The 14,648-nt window shown below is 37.5% G+C and overlaps 1 protein-coding gene across 2 annotated transcripts in view; it reads right to left on the bottom strand.

The window, feature by feature from the left end:
• Positions 1 to 14,309, bottom strand: part of LOC103133544 (VPS10 domain-containing receptor SorCS3-like) — a 59,529-nt gene extending 45,220 nt beyond the window's left edge. For both annotated transcript variants that reach the window (XM_016667958.1, XM_007545318.2), the window contains exon 1: positions 13,281 to 14,309. In XM_016667958.1, the coding sequence (XP_016523444.1) occupies positions 13,281 to 13,928 (648 nt within the window). In that variant the 5' untranslated portion in view covers positions 13,929 to 14,309. The remainder of the gene's footprint in view (positions 1 to 13,280) is intronic.
• Between the last annotated feature and the right edge of the window lie 339 nt (positions 14,310 to 14,648).

Raw genomic sequence — 14,648 nt, 5'->3', positions numbered from 1 at the left:
TAGTCGGTGATCTGTATGTTTGCTTATCCACCCAACTCCTGAGCTTTGGTCATATAGCACAAATGCTTCAAGCTTGAGAGGTTTCAACAATCAATTCAGTCCATTATGGGGGGGAAATTAATGAAATGGGTTTCACTTCAACCGCGGCTCTATTGTGACGAGATTTTGTGGGCATGTTGGGCTTTTCTTCCTTTAACAACAATAGACAATAAACTGCTTTTTTGCCCTCAGAGGGATAAAAAGATTGTGAATGGCCTGCTTCATTTTTTAATGAAAGCTTGGGGTAAAAGTCAAAGAAATATGTTTAATGGACCAGCAAGAGCACTTATTTTTCCTTCTCCTTTGTTCTGACATTGTCAGACAGTGAATTGTAGTTCGCACTTTAAAAGGTAGAAACACAAGTGACTTGGTGTTCAAGGACAAATTTGATTACCATTTACTTATCTAATTTAAATGTTGGAAACATACGACAAAGTTTTTAGTAAAATTGTAGCAGTCTAAAGCTAATTTGATGCACTGTATGTTATGGGGATGCATTAGGGCTTTTCAGTCTGCCAGTTCGTTTGTATTCTTTCACTGTAAGCATGACAGCAATCATTTTGAATCATTTTATCCTGTCTTCCAGTAAACCAAAGCAAAGAGTTGATATATGACTGGGTGAAATATCACATTATAAAGTATATATAATTTAAAATGAACTGTTTGTGTGAAGGGTGTGATCATAACTTTGCATTTTTGGTGAACTGATTCCATATTGCTACTTCCTAGAAGTCTTTCAGTCCCCTTGCAGCTTTGGCTTCAAATATCTTATCTTCTGCCTGACTTTTTTTGGAGCCAATATGGAGCAGAGAGTTCAAAGTGAGTGTTTCCACCACAAATGCTACACGACTCAGATCATGAGGTAAACTATCTATCATGGATGTGATATTGATTCTCCTATAACTTATTTGCATATTTTACCATGTTTAGCTGCAGCTCGTGAAGATTAGGGAGATTTTATTGTGTGTGTTTTATTTATAAATAGCCAAAGAGCTTCATTCTTGCACTAAATTTCTGTGTATAAATTACAATTTACAGACATTACATGAACCAAAAGTAACAAAAAGTTAGTTTTTATCTTGTCATGAAAGTTAAAAATAAAAAAGTGGTTAGATACCCAACAGAACAAGTACATTTCATGTTTGCTTTTAATTTTTAATATCCCAATATTTTTGTGGATTTGCCTATATTGATATTAAAATTACTCATATATATTTATTTAATTAATAGCTTTGAATTGGCTGCAAGTGTATGGCTGCAAGTCAATGACTTGATGCAATCTGCTGGATTCCCAAAAAGTTTTTTAAACTAATCTGAGTAATTAAATTGGGGTATTATGTAAAAGTATCTTGTAGATTTGACATAAGTTTTGACATAAGTGATGTCATAGTATTTATTCCCTCATCTAAAACATACCTGGAGTTTTGGTTAGATTTTTTTTCCTGCATTGTTTAGAAATATTGGATCTCCTTTGGCAGCCACTCCTGGTGGTACTACTGGTCTGCTGACGTCATCATAATATTTCTTGTGAAATGGCCCTATTGGTAAATGAACTCAGCTGCATTGAAATACAATTTCTAGGGGCTTGCTAGAAAAAAGAAAAAGGTACAAAAACAAGACATCTGTATTTCTCCATCACATTGGCTTACACTATGACTGTTCCACTGGATACTGTGTCAACTTCTTTCTCTGCATTGTACCATAACAGAAAGGAATGAACTGTTTGTAAGTGGATATGATTCTCAAACTGACTGTAATGAGCTGAAATACACTGGAATAAAATAAACCAATTAAGACTGAATCAAATTTCATTAAAATGGAGATAAATTGGAGCTGTTTGGACCTCAGGGCGGATGATCTGTATAAACAGCTATTGGCCTTTCACAAAGTAAAAAAAAGTATATAAATATTTAACAATGTCAGAAATAGACTTACTTTAGTGAAGACAGGCAACACAGAAAACGAGAGTCTATACGACTAACATAACAAGATGACTCTGATCCACTGACATATCCTGGAAACAGGACTGAAATAAATAAGAATATATTCAAAACTGAATACAATATATCCCCCAGACAGCTGGGGAAAAAACAGCAGTAGCAGTAATAATCCCTCCAACACGGCCACAGGGACATTATTTGTTCCCAAAGTAGAGTATATGAATTTTTAGCTCATCATATAACCCCTGAGTCTGTGGCGGCTCTGCACTCGCACACAAACACAAAAATGCAGACATATGTTTGATTCCTAAAAATAAGACAATATGAATATCAAAATGACGATTTTGATATTCAAGTTCCAATTTTGAAACATTAACTTTTTAAGTCAAAAGATGAAAAGATGTGAAATGTCTATGACAAAATGTATTGCTGATGGATAATTGGCACATGTACTCTGTACAAAAGAAGCAAAATAGCACATTCTCCTTTCACATTTGATCATAAAGAAATAGTGCTAAATGAGAAACAAAAGAGAAAGTATTTGAAAACACCACATAAAATTTCAATGTTCTTGATCAAACGCCCTGAGTATAAAATCCTGTCTTTCACTTTGCATTTCCCTCTTAAATTGATGGAAAAGAGCCTCAAACTCATGTTGATCATTTTGTACAAAGCTGAAAACTTCTGGCACACATTTAGCAATTAAATGTTTCCTCCTGCAGCTCAGGGAACGAGTGAAAGGCCAAACATAGTAAAGCCAAAATATAATTAGATTCTGTTTTGTGATTTATATAATCAATTTCTTTTGATGACACTTCCATCATGTTTCAGCTCATTCACTAAGTCATGTAAATGATATGCAGGTTTGTCAAATCTGACCTCTGTAAAGATTGTATTTATTCTGTCATGAGTTCTGCCAAAATTGTAATCAAAATTAATTCACTTATTGACGCAGCCTGCCAGACAATAACTCTGTTTTTTGTTGTTGTTGTTGTTGTTGTTGTTGTTGTTTTTTTTACTATTATGGCACAGCCGACCGGTTATTTTAAAGGATCGGTTCCAGGATATCCAATGAGCGAGTATTCTGTTTTCTAAATGTGCCATTTTCTGTTTGGAAGTTTTCCATCATTTCCATTGATTGCACCGTGCGTGTGGCACTTTAGGTTGGGTCTTTTGTTACTCGCTAGATAGGAAAAGCCATTTTCCACCCCGCAACTAATACATTCCTGTCACTGTAAGCTGCCAAGTCGTGCCATTATTTAAGCTGACTGCCACCTGAACAGTTCCAGTCATCTTTAAACATGATAGTAGCTGCTGTGTTGCTTCAGGCAATATGCTGCTTCAAGGTGTAGTGATTCTTGGCACATAATCTTGCTAAACCAGGTTCACTTAGGTTGCCTGATATCTGGATAGAAAGACACAATCAGCTGTGACCTTTAGGCGCAACATTTTTCACCCTGAAGTGGGGCAGTGTGTGTAGACGAAATCTCCCTGATGACTAATAAAGCTGTCAACCAATTGGGATTTCAATTTTATGATTTTTTTTCCCAATCAGAAAATGCATAAATTTGTTTTCATAAACTAATCACAAATATACTATGTGTCTCCCTCGCTGCAACAGCCATTAAACTAATTAATCACATGCAAAACTGTCAAATATGATTCTGCACCCGCTTTGTCTCTTTGATTAAATGTGATGGATAAAAAAATTGTGTGTGTGTGTATTTGTGTGTATGTGGTGCACACACAGAGAGAGATAGAGAGAGACAGAGAGGCAAGCACAATGTCAGTGTGCTTGAATATGAAACTGATGGGAACTCTGTATTTACTGCTTAAAATGCACTTTGTGAGGCACAGCTAAATTGTAAGTGCTGAGGAAGTGCTGAGAGGATATGTTGATGGGATGCATTATGGTCCCTGAGCACAAATGATTCATGAAAAAGAGCACACATGCATGTCTTTTGAGGAGCAAAAACTGGGATTTTACTGAATTATTTCTACTGTAAGGGGTGATTTTTTTTCCGTCAATGTCACACAAAATAAAACTTGAAATGAAAAAAGAAACATATTAAAATATGATATTCTAATTTTACTTTTTTTTTTTGGCAGCTTCTGATAAAGTCCTAAAACACATGGCCGTGTTCTTCTACTGCCAGTGCCAGTGACCTACCGCTAATCTAGCAGTGATTACAGGAGCAGCCTTCCATGAAATGTTAACTGGAGGAAGGATTAATTTGATCTAAATTTAAAGAGCTGGACAAGGTACTGTTTTCTACTCAGAAAGCTGTGAAAACTAGTCTGTTTCTCACTGTAGCATTAATAATTATTTCTAACATAAAGGTAGATTAAAAACCTTCATAATGTCAAGAAAAACATAAAAAGCTGGCGACAGCCATTAACAACTGCTGCACACATCTCTACAGCAAAAGAACGTTTCAGATTCATTTAGCAAGAAAAATACACATTTTTTTAGAGAATCCACGTGAAGAGTCTTGTATGTGAGAGAACTCATGAGATCAGTCTGATCCTTATGTAAATACCAGTTTAGTTACTTGCAAACTTTATGACTATTTCATATTGCTGGAAATCACAATTGCATATCTACAGTCCCCGAGGAAGCCATGTGTTTCTGCTCCAACATGTCCACTGGTGAGGGTTGGTGAAAAGAGTACAGCTTATGTAATTTATTTATTTAAAGTCATGCATAAAATGTTGTAAGCCTAACCAAGAATCTTCTGTGTAAATTATTTTTGAGGGAGGTGGGGGTTGTGGTAAGGACAGTGGTGCGGTGAGCTGGGAGCTAAAGAAAGTCCAAGGTAAAAGAAGAGGGAAGTAATTGCTTACTGCCGGAGACCAACAGAGGCACATAAGCCCATCAGATGAAACTGGGTGTTTTAGAGCAAAGCTGCCTACCCGCCAATAAGTGCTTGTTTGTCACTAATAAAGCTGAAGGTCGCACACACAATTCCCTATCCTCTGATTTTTTATTTTTTTTTTGTCAAGCATGTGTCAACAAAAACAAAATCAAAATCATCCTAACCCTGAAAATTACCCCAGAGACTAAAGTAAAACTAATTTTTACTTCTTTCTTTGGCACTTTTAACTGCCTTGTTCTTGTGATGTGCTATGCTAATAAACTTGACTTTGGTGACTATAGGTTGCTACAGATTGGTGGTTGAGACTTCAACTTTATTAGATTTTGGTACTAAAGCTTGAGTTACATAAACTAGTGTTTCTCTCCTTCATGATCTCTTTAGATTGCATTCTTTTCTTCGACTTAAACTTTTTACATGGAAGAGAAAAATAAGAAATAGGCTGAGAAAAAACAACAAGTCTGCTATGCCACCCTTGTAAGCAACAACTGCTAACAAGTGTTGCAATACCTTCTCTTTTTTTCTTTCTTTTTGAACTATTTCAAACTGGACTTGTTGGTTTGCTTTGCATCAGAATCTGCACTGATTTAGCTGAAGTACTCTCAAGCATAAGGTTACAAACTAGTGGTCAGACGTCGTCCCTAAGAAAATTCTCCAGGAGAGAAAAAAAATCAAGAAACCATTGCTTCATCAATTATGTCAAGTCGTCAAAGTCCTAAAGCACCACTTTCCTAGATGTTCTTTTTCTGAATTAATATTTCATGATGTTTAATGACGAATATGAGACAGGGCGCTACGTTCTTTTGGTCAAAAGCAGTTTTACCGCGGAACACATTGGTCCCATTTTGCCCTGTCTTTTGTTGCTAAGCCATTAAAGGGATAGTATTATGCAGTTTCCAGGCACAAAGTACCATTTTAAAGGACAATTAAGCAACTATGTTACCTTCAGTTGTCATATAAAGGCTGCATATATCAAAAACGACTTAAAAAGAAATTTGACATCGTAATTTGATGCCTTAAAGTTGGGTATCCATCACTTTAAGAAGCCCCTGCTCTTTTAAAACACTCTGCCTTCAGCACATCAGCACAACAGTGCTTCTCATTATCCTGTTTACAACTTAGGTTTGACTGAGAAGTAGTTCCCAGGAGCAGCTCAGCAGACTCACAGTTCCACCAGGTGTTTGCTGCTAGTCTGGAGGAGCTGCGTGGAGAAGGGATTCTCTCTGAAGCAGAAGCTCGGTTGGGAAACTGCAGATCTGAAGGAGGAGCTTTGTAAAAATAGGCGGTGCTTTGTATGAGCAAGCGTTTAGGCACTTAAATATCTCCTTTTATCTCCTATGGCTGCCATAGGAGATAAAAGGATTCCTCAAAAAAAAAAAAAGAGAAAGAATCAAAGCAACACTCCAGATATATTTTTGAAGAGGGAATAACATTATCACATGATGGGAGGCTCAAGAAAGTAGATTTTATATACCTCCACTCCCCTCATTTAATACTGACCTTATACCTGAGGCAAGTGATCATAATCAGGTCAGTGAACTCATGTGGTCAATCGCTCTTAATTTATGATTTAACTAGGCTGTATCAGATGCACATAAAGCCTAGGCATGACTAGTTAAATTCAAGAAATGTGATTAAGGACATGAAGGTAATCAGTTTTTCTTGTTTGTTTTGTTTTTTGTTTTTTTTTTGCAGACGAATAACAATTTGATTTAGGGCTAAGTTCAGTAAACTATTTTCAAATTACTGTAGGAAATGTATTTATTTATTTATTACTTGCATCATGTTTGCTTGATATAAATAACTGTGATCATCATAAGTGTGACTAACATTCAAAAACATTCAAAAATTATAACGAGCAAACACATTTTCTCACAGCAATGTTCTTGACCGTTTTATGGGTGAGGCCATAGTTCAGGTTAGAAGAGATCCTTGCTGAGTGGAATAACTATGATTTGTTACCACAATTTAAAAAAAGTCAAATCCTACTGTGAAGGTAGGCAGTTTCAAAAAAGAAACAATGGTACTGAAGCGGTGGGATTCCAATTTGCTGTGACAGTGGACTCAATTACAATCACTGGAAAGCCACATGATACCAACAATTGCTATGAACATGTTTACTTATGAGCAGACACATCTTGAGCACCAAAGAATAAAATCAGTGTGGTGTCTAATTTTTTATTTTTTTTTTATTTAAAAAAACGGACTCCAGAAGAATTCAAAAGCCGACCTTCTTTAGCAACAAAAACCAACAAAACTTTTGTAGTTTTAAAAAAGTTGTAGGCACCTCAAATAAAACTACTTGTGCTCTTTTAGGAGAGTGTTGCTGTTTCTTTTGTCCACCCAGTCATTATAAAAAACAAACTGTTTCCATTAATTAAGGAAACAAGAGGTTTCCTTAATTAATGGATTTTTTTTTCCTGGACCTCAGAATGCAAAGTGATTAGAATATTGTTGTATTTTGTTAATTAACGGTTATAAGTTTTGGCTTCTGTTTATTCTTATAACGATTAGACATTTTAATGAGCGACAAAATACGTTTTCAGTGTGTAATGCTAACGATTGTGTCAACTGGCTCATTTGGTTGAGCTTTGTGAGGAGGCTTTTCCTGAACTCGTGAACTCTTTTTCTAAACTATTAAAATGAGTGCATAAGGTTGAAATCAAGGCAGAGAGGTCCCAGTGTTATGAAACTATTTTCTGTTGAAAAAAAACAACAACAAAAAACAACCAAAATTAAACTTTTACTGAATTGGGTGCGGTTTTGACTTTGTCCCTCATCAATAGCCCTTATTACAGTAATCTGCAAGAATATTTATATTCAGTGGACTTTTTCACATTCTCCCGTGTTAGAACCAAAAGCTTCTATTGTTTTTTACTTGGACTGTAAAACCTAGCAGTACATCCTAATAACAGAAATTAGTTGAAATAACTTAAATAAAATTAACTCATTTCCATAAATTAAATAAATATTTGTTTGAAGTAATAACTCAGTGGTTTTACTCTATCACAATGTATTTTGATTTGAAACTAAACAATTATCCTTGAAAGGTTTAAAGCTTGGGATATTATTTATATACAAATCCCGATTTAAACTTTTCCACAATGTTATCGATGTCTGATGTATACCTTGGTCTCCACAATGCGGTTTGTTTGCTTATGTTCTCGAGCAAACCTATTGGGCCTTCGCATAATGACTGTATCTTTATGGACAATAGTTACACACAAGCATCCTCTATTTACAAATTCAGTGACTTTTGAAAGGAACTGGTTCCTATGGATTTTAATTGCGGGTCAACACAAGTTCAGTAAGAGCCAGTGCAGTACAAATGGATATACATTTAACAAACTTGTTATTCCTGAAAAAAGCAATTAAATCTTGCATTATTTGGCTTCCATTGCTTAATTATGACCTACTTCGTGTTAGTCTATGGCATAACATTCATATTAAGCAAACTGAAGTTTATGGTTCTAACACGACAAAATGTTTAGTAGGTTTGAATATTTTTGCAAGGCATTTTTGCCAACCGCATTTATTAAGTAATCGTGGAAAATAACATTTAGTAAAACCCGGCGCTCAGATAAAGATGTCACTTCTCCTCGTTAGAAGCCATCACAACTGGCCAACAAAAACAGAATTAACTTCTCTGAAGTTAATTCACACGATTGCTGTGTTCACAGTGACTGGATAAATGGCTGTACTCTAAGTTTTTATACAGCACACAGCTGCAGTTTCCGTCAGCATCTTACGATTCCATCAGTGGACGGTGCACCCTAAAGGCTTAAGACAAGTGGGATTAATGAACAAGTGTGTGGTGTTGACACCTCCAGAGACAAGCATGTGGAGGACAAGAATGCCTTGCAGGGAAAAAAAACAAAAGATTTTTGATTTGTTTTTGTGTCGCCACTTGCAACTTTACAAAAATAAAAAGAAGAAGGAAAAAAAAACACAAGCTAATACTTGTTATTAAAGTAAATATAAAATTAGAGAAGCAGAGTGCGGGAAAGTCGTCTAATATAAAGTGCACCACAGAGAGAAAGTAATTTATACTCAAATATAAAAACATGAACTGTTTTTGGTTTTCATCAAGCATAGTGAGGATCAAAAACCCCCTTAGATAGAAAGCAGGGGGCCAGAGGATGATAAAAAGTTCATGGATAAAAGCCTTAAGGAACTATTAACCCTTCGACTGAACACCATTAAAGAGTTTTCCCCATGTTTGGCAAGAAAAGCATTTAATATTTTACAACTGATTTGCAGTATGAAGGATATGCATTTTGAGTACAAAAGAAACTTCTATTTTGCCTTTTGCTATGCCTCCGTCGTGAAAGGTTTATAAAGCTCTTTTCATCATCCTGTAACAGAATCAAATTCTGGTCAAACACCTCTGTGATTTGGGAACCCATTCCATTTGATTTTATGGATCAATGAATATCTGGCGCATTAAATGGAATGGCTGTCTATGTAATGAAACGGTTTTAAACACAGGTGTCCCCCAGGGCCATGTCATTTCCTCTTTTTTATTGTCTATTTATACCAATGAGATTATGAGGAACAATAATGGCCTCGTTTTGATTAAGCGTTCTGACAACACGACCCAGGGGGCCTGTCTCGTTCTCTGTAAGTCACAACAGAAAAAAAAAAAGAAAGAAGAAGAGACAACAGTACAGAACTGACAGATCCGTTTGACTAATTCCACCTCAAAAGGAAGAACAGAAAGAAAGAGAGAAGGAGAGGAGCCAGCCTCATCAATGCTTGGAACCTCTTAAAGCAAGTTCCCAACAGCAGGGCGGTAAAGATGATCAGAGCCTTTTCTGTACAGGAACATTATTTACAGGGACGCACAGAAGAAGCTCCAGGGATGTGTAGTCAATAAAGATGCTCATTAATGTCCCCGGCTCGAACACTCCGTCCTGGTTGGATCAGCTGTCTGTGAGGAGCTTGCAAAAATGGTCAATCAGGAGCCCAAAATCATTTGGCTGCCAATAAACTCCCCGATCGTCATCAACTGGCTTTCACACTAAGACGCCTGCCTTTAAGGGGAGGATGGCTTTGCATCCACTGGAGCAGTTTAATATGTGCTGCAACAGTTGTTTAGCACTTACGTGGGGGGAAAAACAAGCAAGCTTGTAATGCATTACAACCAAAACGTTTACAGGTTTTGAGAAAGTTTTATATGACAGGCCAACACTAAGAAATTCATATTTGTGATGCAGAAAAAAAAAACAAAAAACTTATTTTCCAAGATTTTTTTATTACTTAAAATCTAAAAGTGTGATGTGTATTTGTATCCCACCCCCACATCCCTGTTAATATCTCTCTACAATTACAATTGCAAATGGTGTGTACCACCACCATTTATGCATATGTGGAGACAAAAGATTTTGCCAACTTTTCTGCGACAAGTAGCTCAAGCTCAGTGGGATTGGATGCAGAGAATGAATGAATAGAAATGTTCAGTTGGTTTTATGTCTAGAATTTGACTAGGGAGATTCAACACAAATGCTATGAGGTGGCTCTCTTCGTTTTCCTGCTGGAAGCTTTACCCTCCGGCTCAGCCTCAAGTCCTTTGCGACTTTGAACATGTTCACTTCCAGGATTGCCCTGTATTTAGCTGATGATCATTCCCATTTGGTTTTGACCACACAAGGCTGTTTTTGAATCCTTGTGTGGGATAAAAAGTTCATCTCCACGACTCGAACGACACTTGTGGCAAACTGCAGTGATGTGGCTTACAGCTTTCCTTGAATAATTAAGCAATCTGGCCACTTTTACACAAAAGCCAGATATGGGAAGTGCACGGCTAATAGTTGTGCCTTGAAATTCTTTCACCTGAGCAGCGGATCTATGCAGCTCCTCCAGAGAAAGCATGAGCCATGGCCTTCTTCTCAGTGCCTTCCTTGCATGGCCAACACAGAACTATTCTCTTTCCACTGAGATTAAATGATACGGAGATTGAATATTAATAATTGGTGGATCTCTGAAGGCTATTGGTTTGCACTGGATTTCATTTAGGAGTGGGAAAGTAAAGAGAGACTAACATTTTTAAATATTTTAGAAAAGAAAAACAAAAAGCAAAACCATCTATCATCTGCCTTCTATTCCCCAATTGTGCCATATTCTGTTTTCACACAAAATACAAACATAGCACAATTAATTTTGTGGATGTTACATGACTTAAGCGAGGCACTGGAGTTTCTTCATATGAAATTTCACCGGCCCTGTTGCTGTCCATCTATCTGTTGTTTATGCACGCTTGTTCTTGTAGGACTGCAGTGTTGTTTTTCCTAATTTGCGCAATTAAAAATTTCTCCCCCAACCTAAAACAACATTATTACAAATAACATTCCTTTTCATCACCTTCCCCATTCACATGCAGGACAGATTTAAGCAACAAGACACATGCACTACCAATCAATACTACATGCAGTTAAGGAGCATGAATTTAAAAGGGAATTTGTGGGGTATATGTTTTATTCCCCTGGTTGAGCCCAATCAATGTTATCTCTCTTAAAGTCAGAGTCCAGCGGGCTACGCCTTCAGGCTTTGATGTCTTAGACAATCCCAGAAATCAAATGATAGTTGGAAGTCTGACTCATGGACAGGTTCAGGGTTTTTATACGATGAGATTCTTTATCAAATCTGAACTCAGAAGATCCCCTGCTGGCACTTTTCGCCATCACCCTCAACATCTCTCTCATTTTTCTTCCTGTGGGATTTGACATATTGGCCAAATCGCAGGCAATGTCTTGAAGTGAAAATTTGATAGAACTACCCTAGACCGCAGGACTGAAGTAATTTTCCTTCAAATGTCCCTTTAAGATTGAATTTATTATCAGTCATTTACATCTAATATAGCCTGAGCTCTAACATCCAGTCGTAAAACCCCATAAATTTAAGCTCCGCCGTTTCACTTGTACTTTCAGGACCACAGACTGGAGTCCAGATTGTATAAATCTAAAATGTTGACTGGCTGCAGTGACAAGCTCATCAAAGATCCAGTGAATACTGTTGTGGAGGAAAAAGAAAAAAAGAAAAAAAAAAGTGGGGGTGGGGGTCATCAATGTGAAGAGATCTGAAAACTAACCTCATATTTCACTATTCATTGCATATGAGGTTGTATGACTTCAAAAATGCTTTGACGTAGCAAAAGTCTGAGAACATAATAATATGCGCCATATAACAGAAAATGGAACAGATAAGAAAAGCAATTAAAGATTGAATTGTAAAAAGAAATTGATCTGGCTGTTTTAAAAAAACAGGAATATTAGCTCTTTCACTGGGGATGTGGAAATGATTAAATGTGGAATGAAATGATTGTTTCTGACACAGAGTGTTTTGCCTATTAGACTGAGGTGATCTAAGTTACCTGGAGTAAAAAAAAAAAAAAAGAAAAGAAAAGAAAGAAAGATGTAGAGCAACAGCTTTAGTCCAAGGCTCTTTGTAGTTTGGAGATCTTTGCTCCTGATAAATCCTGCTGCTTGCAAACATCTTTGCATGCTGCATATTTAAAGCAGGAGATAAAATCACCTTGGCTTTGTCTGTGTGTTGCTGGGGTGTGTGTACCCACAATATGTGTTCCAGAATGTAGTGAAAATGCATGTGTGTGTGCGTGCGTGTAGGTGTGTGCATGTAGGTGGGTGTATGTGTGCGTGCGTGTGTGTGCGTGAGGGTGTGGGGGTTAATGTGGAGGGATACAGCAATGTCTTGGCATGCATTTCAGCTGCCTTGTGGTGTTAAACCGGGATTTATCAAGACAGCAAGCATACAGAGCAACAACATTTATCAACTAAGCAAGAGTTTACTGTCAATAATAAAACTGTGTTTAATTTGCTAAAAGGTCAGACGCTGTTTCATCAGCGTCACATTAGGGGCCCAGGTTGGACACAGTTATTCTAATTGTAGCTCTTACACCTCTCTAGGAGACATTACTTGATTATTTCATAAATAATTAATGTGTTGTGATTGCTGCCAAAATGCCTGCACCCTCCCACAGCTCTGTGCCTCGTCAAATTTACTTGCAAGGACGGAAATTAATTTAAAGTTCAAATGACAAAGAGTTGAATAAATGATTCGTCTTTGGGTAAATCTAAAAAAAAAAAAAAAAAAAAAAAAGCAGAGAGAGATAAACAGGAGAATTGCATGCATTCAAAACACCCAGAGGGCATCTACAACAAATAACAGAAATGAGTATTAATGTAGAAATGGCAATATATATATGTATATGTATATATAGTTTGTTATGTCCGTGTTTGTCGGGCTTAAATATTTTACATATGCGCGCTGAGAAAGCCGTGCGTAAAAATGTGGTTTTCTAAAAACAGCTAAAACCTTTCAGTTTTAAGATGCAACAGCATATAAGCAAGTGAGGGGCATTTTAAACCCTTACGATCTTAAGTTGGGTGTTGTTTTTCAAACTGAAACTCACGCTGCTATTCTGCCCGGACCAGTGCACCATCGCCAGGTTGTGCGTCGAGTCTCCCGACAGAGCAAAAGTGGAAGGGTCCAGGTGAGGCTCGCTCTGCGTCGAGTTTGAGTCTTCGCTCTCCTCCTCTGTGCTCTGGTACTCGCTTTCGAAGTTCGAAGCATCGTGGACAGTTCTCACAGACCTCCGCGCTTCCCCAGCGATACTCCTGTCCAAATTTTCGTTGTAGGACACGCCGACACTTCTTTTCTTCCTCTCCCCGATTGAAAATGTGGCTTTGGGTGTTTCAATCACTGCCGTCGAAATATTGTCACACTTTTTGTCTGGTATTTTGAGACTGTTGACATTGTTTACCGTTGTGCCATTTGTAACCACGGTTTCATTTTTCACCTCCTGCTTATTTTTTGGTCTCGCGGGTCCGTCAGTTTCAGACCTGCGCAAAACTTCATTGCGGTCACTGACTTTCAGCGAGACTTTGATCCCCGCTGATTCTCTGATCATACGTCCCATCGGCGACGTTACCTCCATGGGATAAAATCTGTTTGCCAGTCTAGGAAAACTTATCTCCGCCCGAGTCGCCAACTTGAGGTGAAAGGGGAAAAGCTGAATGAAAGCCAAAAGAAAGCAACTCCAAAAACACCAAAGTGCCATTGTGCTCTCCAATTCGGGCAGCCTTCCTTTGCGGAGAAGATAGTAGTGCGGCAAAGCTGTTCGATTTCTCAAATATTCAGAGAATCATGTCTGCAAGTAAAAAAAAATTAATTAATTAATATAAAAATTTAAAAAATCCATTCAGCAGAACCACTCACGTCCAAGAATTTGTCAAAGTGAGGGACCAGTTAGGGAGGCGCTGCGCATCAGGCAAGCGCGCCAGCAGAGAGTATCTGCAAGAACGGGTAGTATAGAGCTCATGAGGACGTCTGAGAAAAAAAGAAAAAAAAGAAAAAGAGGAGGCAGACTTTAAAGCCTTGAAATCATTTTGAAACCATTCCACGACCTAGGCTTTCATTCAGTAACATCTCTGGCTGTTTGTGAAAACCTGTGGAAGTTACTCAGAGCAGCGCTTGACAGAGTTAAAACCGTTACCAGAAAAAAAAGGAAAAAAAAGTGATTTGCATAACATCGTTCAATCTTAGGCAACATTTTGCCTGTGAAACGACTGTGGAGAACAAAAACAAACATAATTTGCTGGCATCAATCAGCAGCGGATTCACCTGTCAGCTGTGTACGCCCGAGCATATGTGGGAGAGTTCATTTGCGAGAGATTCACTTGGACTGCTGATAAAGATCCAGATTTACTATTATTGTTCCAAGCCGCGATGCTGCTGAGGTGCAGAATTTTCTGTTCTCTTGTCCCTACAAGAGGTTTTT

The sequence above is a fragment of the Poecilia formosa genome, unplaced genomic scaffold (genome assembly GCF_000485575.1).
Source record: "Poecilia formosa unplaced genomic scaffold, Poecilia_formosa-5.1.2 Scaffold12, whole genome shotgun sequence".
NCBI classification, from domain to species: domain Eukaryota; kingdom Metazoa; phylum Chordata; class Actinopteri; order Cyprinodontiformes; family Poeciliidae; genus Poecilia; species Poecilia formosa.
The sequence above is the reverse complement of the archived record's forward strand: the minus strand, read 5'-3'. Positions and strand labels throughout refer to the sequence as shown.